Source organism: Malus domestica, chromosome 17 (genome assembly GCF_042453785.1).
Source record: "Malus domestica chromosome 17, GDT2T_hap1".
Classification (NCBI taxonomy): domain Eukaryota; kingdom Viridiplantae; phylum Streptophyta; class Magnoliopsida; order Rosales; family Rosaceae; genus Malus; species Malus domestica.
The window spans coordinates 18,379,463-18,385,708 of NC_091677.1; the positions used below are offsets into that span (position 1 = coordinate 18,379,463).

A 6,246-nucleotide genomic window follows, 5' to 3' on the forward strand; every position below is an offset into this window, starting at 1 on the left:
GCATGTACATATTGTATATCATCGTCATCATCATCATTATAATATGTTTGCATCCTACATCAAGGCAGATGGTTCCAAATGTTTGTGTACATGTAAACTTTTCTCACACTTGTCCTGGTGTTATCATTTTAAAATTTCATTATTTTATTATAAGGAAAACTAATGAAAATGGTTTGAAAACTTTAAGTGTTAACGATAAGGACAAATAAAAGATAAAGCGGATAGTACCAAGATTAACTTTTTAGTGTAAAAATATTGTTTTTTATTAAAGTTCTCTTTATTATAAGCATGCATTTGGATTATTATAATCACACACATGATGGGAGAGCATATTGAGACTTGGGTCGAGCCACATGGATCCCATTTCAAAAACTAAATCATTGAGGAATAAAACAAGAAAATGACAAAAAATATAATATTTCTTTCTTTTATTTCTAGCTAGTACTTTTTTAAACCTCTTATTTTGCACAAAGCTTATCGAAAAACATGAACTAAAACAATGAGATGATCGATGTAGCTTCATATGTATCTGCAAATTTTTATTCTGCACAGACGCGTAGCTTGACAAACATGAATATAGACGAGTATATTACAAAGTATTATTATATATGCAACTATTCGTATCTGGTTGCATAATATATTTTTATGGTAGTAATTTGATTTTGGTTACAATTTTTCTTTCATCCCTTCTGAATTTACGGTTTTCTTTATGGAAAATTCTGTTGTGTTGAACTGGTCAACCCTTGACTAGTGTCCTTTCACCATCTAAGCCTCATAACAATCCGGACAAAGATAAATGTAATTAATTGAAGACATTTTTTCCCCATAAATGAACAAATCCCAATGGGAATAATGGTTGGTGTCATTGGCACGATATATATATATATATATATATATATATATATATATATATATATCAAGTGTTTAGGTCTGTGTTTTTTCTTTGGACTAATGAATCTCTTAAATAATTGACTTAGCACTATTGAGAAATTTAATAAGATATTCAAAATGGTGGTTAGGGGAGGCTGATAATGTCTCTGTGAGTCTTTTTGGCCACAGAAAATGGATGAAACTACCAGCTAGTCCTCTTTAAAAAAACCAATCATTTTATAATGATTACGTACACTTAATGCTTAAGCTATACAATATGATAAATTAAGCAGAGAACAAGGCGATATTTCATTCTAATTGCAAGAGATCTCGAAGTGAATAGCAATGATTGCGAGAGTCGGTAAAAATCACATAGAGAGAGAGACTACAAAAATCACAACGCTACATATTAGCATGGATATCAATCTCATTCATCTTCCTGCCCAAAACGCTATATCTTGTCAGCGGTCCATAGTGAGATAAACGTTGTTCCTAACATGATGGTTGGGGTTTAATACAATTAATAAGGAACTAAAAGGAGGACGCAATGTGACGAGTAATATAATGTAACAAATTAGTGTGACCATAACATGTAGTTCATTGATGTTTTAGCATTACTATCCAATGTTATATCCTCTCATAATTATTTTCTTATGTGTTAGATAATTTTCTCTTATTACTAAACTTATAGGAAAGGTGTTATGTCACTACTCACTACTAGAAAATATTATTTTGCCGACAGATTCTAAGCCGAGAAAGCAAAATTTTATCGGCGAGTTGATCCTAACATGATGATTTGGGATACTTTGGAAAATCAATTATTCCAATTTACAGAAGAAGAAGAAGAAGAAGAAAATAATCCATTTCCAACCTTTGTTTTAAGTCAACATAAACACTATCTTTGGACAAGATTGAAGTCAAGTTAATATGATTAATTCCGTTATAGGGTCATGCACGTTCTTGTTCTCTAGCTCTCTTGACGTTGTAGTCAATAATTGGAAGAAGAAGAAGAAGAAGAAGAAGAAGAAGAAGAAAATCCATTTCCAACCTTTGTTTTAAGTCAACATAAACACTATCTTTGGACAAGATTGAAGTCAAATTAATATGATTAATTCCGTTATAGGGTCATGCACGTTCTTGTTCTCTAGCTCTCTTGACGTTGTAGTCAATAATTGTACCTTTCTATAGCTATATTCTTCCAGGCTCTTTGCTTGAATTAGTTCAATTAGTTTTTAACCCTTTCTCCTCTGGAGAATTAATTAATGATAATATTGTAGTTTAGCAGCCTAACCATTGTTTTACGGCTCTTGTGAGAATATGCATGACCAATGCATCTTATGATAAAGCAAAAGAGGCGGCAAGCAGCAGTGGTGTAATAGCTTTTGCTTGGAGATTCATAATCTGATCAAATCTGCATCATATACATATTTTTATTCTTCGAACCATGCAAAAATGTCAGACATATATATATTCAACGATGTTTTATCTTTGGTAAGTAATATTCAGCTTTTAAAGCTTTTAGGCCATGCCCTCATACAAATTAATCAATGGTTCAATCATACCACTGCAATTGTAGAAAGTTTGGGGTAAAAAGTGTCTACTGCCCATGATGTAAAACATACATTTCAAAATCACTCTCTCTCTCTCTCTCTCATCTCTCTCTCTCTCTCTCTCTCTCTCTCTCTCTCTCTCTCTCATATATGGATATATAAATAGATATATAAATATACAAATGATAGTCCTTTTTACAAGGTTACTTTTTATGCTTTCTTTTTTTCCTGGTTACTTTTTTAGAGATAGAAGGGAAAGGTTGGAGAGCACAGTAGTTGATTAGTTTAAAGGGTTTTTAGCATTCAGAACAAAAAATATAAACTTTATCTGAAAAGCTTTTGTTGCGCATACAAATAATAAAGAAGTGAGTGAGTTGAGAGAGAAAGGAAAGATTTTTATTTTCTTTCTGGGGTTTGTGTGAAAGAGAACAGAGGAAAAGACAGAAAGTGCAGACGTCAGAGGTTTGGCCGTAGGGTTGCCTTTCCCTTCGGTCGTGGTTTTCGTGAGTTTTTTGTTTTTGGACTGGGGATTCAGGAATCAGGATTACAGAGGTATCTCTCTTATCATCCACATCTCTCTCTCTCTATCTCTCTCTCTCTCTCTTTCTCTCTCTAAGCTTTTATCTTTTGTGTTCATATATATTTGTGTGGCTATAGTGTGGATTTTCTTGGTTTTTCAAGCATATGGCTACTGTACCTATGCATACAGGATCTCTCTCTAAAAACCTTCAGAAAAACAAAAATTGTCTCTTGGGTTGGAGCCAAACAAATTTATGTAAGAAACAATCAAGGTGTGAATGTGTGCGTAGTGGGTGTTATTTGGTTGAAAGACTTCGCCTTCAATTATCTCCATTTTTGCATCTTACTTTGGTTTCCCTCCCTCTCCCTATCTCTCTCTCTCTCTAGTTTTTTCCTGGTTTGATTTATTTTGTCTTTTAATCAGATCCTGAACTCTTCTCACCATCAATCAGAAAAATCAAGATCCATATATATACACATATATGTGGGGGACCTAAAGATGCAAGCTTCCTAGTAATCCAAAAGTTTTGGTACCCAACAAAAAGATGATGCTCTTCCATCAACAACAATCACAGCAGCTGGTCGATGAGAACATGTCTAATCTTACTTCAGCATCAGGTGAAGCTGCTAGTGTCTTATCTGGCAACAGAAATGAAATTGGTACCAGCTTTTCCCAACAATTTTTTACCACACCACCACAAGCTCAACCAACTCTCAAAAAGAAGAGAAATTTTCCAGGCAATCCAGGTATAATTAATTAATTATTCACAAATTACAATCAAAACCCAAAATAATTCACCTCTTAATCTCTATCCTTTTATTAATTTATGGATGTTTTGGTTGATTTTTTGGATCAGACCCAGATGCAGAAGTGATAGCTTTGTCCCCCAAGACACTCATGGCAACAAACAGGTTTATCTGTGAGATCTGCAACAAAGGGTTTCAGAGAGACCAGAATTTACAGCTTCACAGAAGAGGGCACAACTTGCCATGGAAGCTCAAGCAAAGAACAAGCAAGGAGGTGAGGAAGAAGGTATATGTGTGCCCAGAAGCCAGCTGCGTCCATCATGACCCTTCAAGGGCTCTTGGGGATTTAACTGGGATCAAGAAGCACTTTTGCAGAAAGCACGGTGAGAAGAAGTGGAAATGTGACAAGTGCTCAAAGCGGTATGCGGTTCAATCGGATTGGAAAGCTCATTCCAAAACCTGTGGTACTAGGGAGTATAGATGTGACTGTGGAACGCTTTTCTCGAGGTAAACCAATTAAGTACCCTCAAATTCATCATCTTTTCTAAGCATTTACATTCAAGAAATTGCGAGGACATATATCTTCATTTATGAAATAATTAAGGACTTGGGTCATTAGAAAAAGATGATTTCTCAATAACCCAGATTTCTAAATTGTAAATTTAATTCAAATAAGTTACTTGTTTTGGACTTGGGTAATAATCAAGTTACATATTCTTTATTTGGTTCGTTGAGTGAACCAAGATGAAACATTTTAATGCACGCTGCCTAATCTGGACTGTCCTTGTCCCTTGTTTGGCTCTCTGAAATACAAAAAAATGAATGAAAACAGAAAGAAATGAGAGCTAAAGAAAGTGTGTGTGGGAAGGAAGTCAATATATTTCTGTCTGCAAAAAATGTGTTTTTATGCAAAAGCACTTTTTTTGACATGGGTTTTTGCTTTTGTTTGCTTGTGGTTTGTCTGCTGTTGGGGATTTTCATCAAAACAGGAGGGATAGTTTCATCACTCACAGAGCCTTCTGTGATGCTTTAGCAGAAGAGAATGCAAGAGCCATCACCTCGGCAAACCACCCTCATCATCTTCTCATCTCTCAGCAGCAACCACAGATGAATCTTAATCAAGTGCAATTAGGGCACCAATTCAATCAAGACGTCCATGGCTTTTCACTGAAAAAAGAGCAGCAGAGTTTTACAACCCTACGGCCAGATTTACCACCTTGGCTGGGCCCACCAAACTGTACCATTGACCTCTCCTCATCCTCACTCTTCTCCCCAACCCACCACCAAGATTTATCCCTCCATGATTCCCACAATGACACTTCCCAAAACCCTAACCCTAGCTCACTCCCACCCTTCCAGCCTGCGCCTTCCCCACACATGTCAGCCACTGCATTGCTACACAAGGCAGCTCAGATGGGTGCAACCATGAGCAGCAAGAACAGTACTACTGCTGCTACTACTGCAGAAGCAGCTGTAACCTCTGCATCTCCACAACCCATGGTGAGGGCCCACCAGCACGACCCGGGTTACGTGTCTGCTTTTGCTGCAGCAGGGGCCAATGGTACTACTGGCACAACTGGTCCTGCAGTCTCAAGTATTCATCATCACCATCAAAATCAACATCAACAAGCTTCTCTGCTCCATGATATGATGAACTCCTTGTCATCCGGAACTGGGTTCGAAGGGGCTGCTTTTGAGCTGGAGCCTTTCGGGTCCATCCCCAACATGTTCAACAACAATGCGAAAAAAGACTCGAACAATTTGACCTATTTCAACGTTAGCGGCAGTGACGAAGGCGGTGAAAACGGTGCAGGTTTGACCCGAGATTTCTTGGGACTGAGATCACTGTCTCACAGTGACATTCTGAATATTGCTGGTCTTGGAAACTGCGTCAATAGTGCTAATGCTGCTGCTACTACTGCTTCCCGGGACTACCAAAAACCTTGCCAAGGTTAAGCTAGCTCTTATATACGGATCATGACTAAACATTTATTTTTGTTTTTCACTTGAATAGTTTTTTGAGTTGTTAATTATATAGTTCATTTCTCCTTTGTTAATTACTCTCTTAAGACTCGATCTTCTTCCCGAAGGGAAATTAAAGGCCTTGTAATCAAACTTGATGAAATGCCACCATTTTGATGGCTTATGCGACTCTTTTTTACAAATTACTTCTTGCCTTTGTTTCAGTTGTTTGAAATTGTAATTCATCATATTATGTGCTTCTATATATGTATGATGTGTTTCAGTCTTAAGACTTGAGTCCCGAACATAGTTACTATTTGAAAAAGTCTCTCGGTGTGAGAGGGTGCGACAGTTAGGGTTAGGGTTTTGTGATTGACGGCGGCTGCTATCGTTCCGATATGGAGAGTGTCTTGAGGCTGTTTGATGTGGTAGAAACTAACACACAGATTAAACCCTATAAATTATGCAATCATAGTATGAGTAAGTAGGGATTGTTTTATTTCAGGGATTAAAAGGGATGCGAATCAACACAAATTAAACTTATAAAACTGAAAACTAAGTTAAACTAACAACAAAACATGACTAGGGGGATTTTGGA

The 6,246-nt window shown here is 36.7% G+C and overlaps 1 protein-coding gene across 3 annotated transcripts; it reads left to right on the plus strand.

Annotated features, from left to right (window-relative positions):
• The first annotated feature begins 2,766 nt into the window (after nucleotides 1–2,766).
• On the plus strand, nucleotides 2,767–5,851 carry LOC103401783 (protein indeterminate-domain 7). 3 transcript variants are annotated; one of them, XM_008340499.4, is made up of 4 exons: nucleotides 2,767–2,972; nucleotides 3,392–3,686; nucleotides 3,797–4,193; nucleotides 4,676–5,851. In XM_008340499.4, the coding sequence occupies exons 2-4, from the start codon at nucleotides 3,485–3,487 to the stop codon at nucleotides 5,640–5,642; spliced, it is 1,566 nt and encodes a 521-aa protein (XP_008338721.1). In that variant the 5' UTR covers nucleotides 2,767–2,972; nucleotides 3,392–3,484; the 3' UTR covers nucleotides 5,643–5,851. The 3 variants fall into 3 exon arrangements, with proteins under 3 accessions (XP_008338721.1, XP_008338718.1, XP_008338719.1); XM_008340496.4 differs by having other exon boundaries at nucleotides 2,769–2,972; nucleotides 3,364–3,686; XM_008340497.4 differs by having other exon boundaries at nucleotides 2,935–3,211; nucleotides 3,364–3,686.
• The last annotated feature ends 395 nt before the right edge of the window (nucleotides 5,852–6,246 follow it).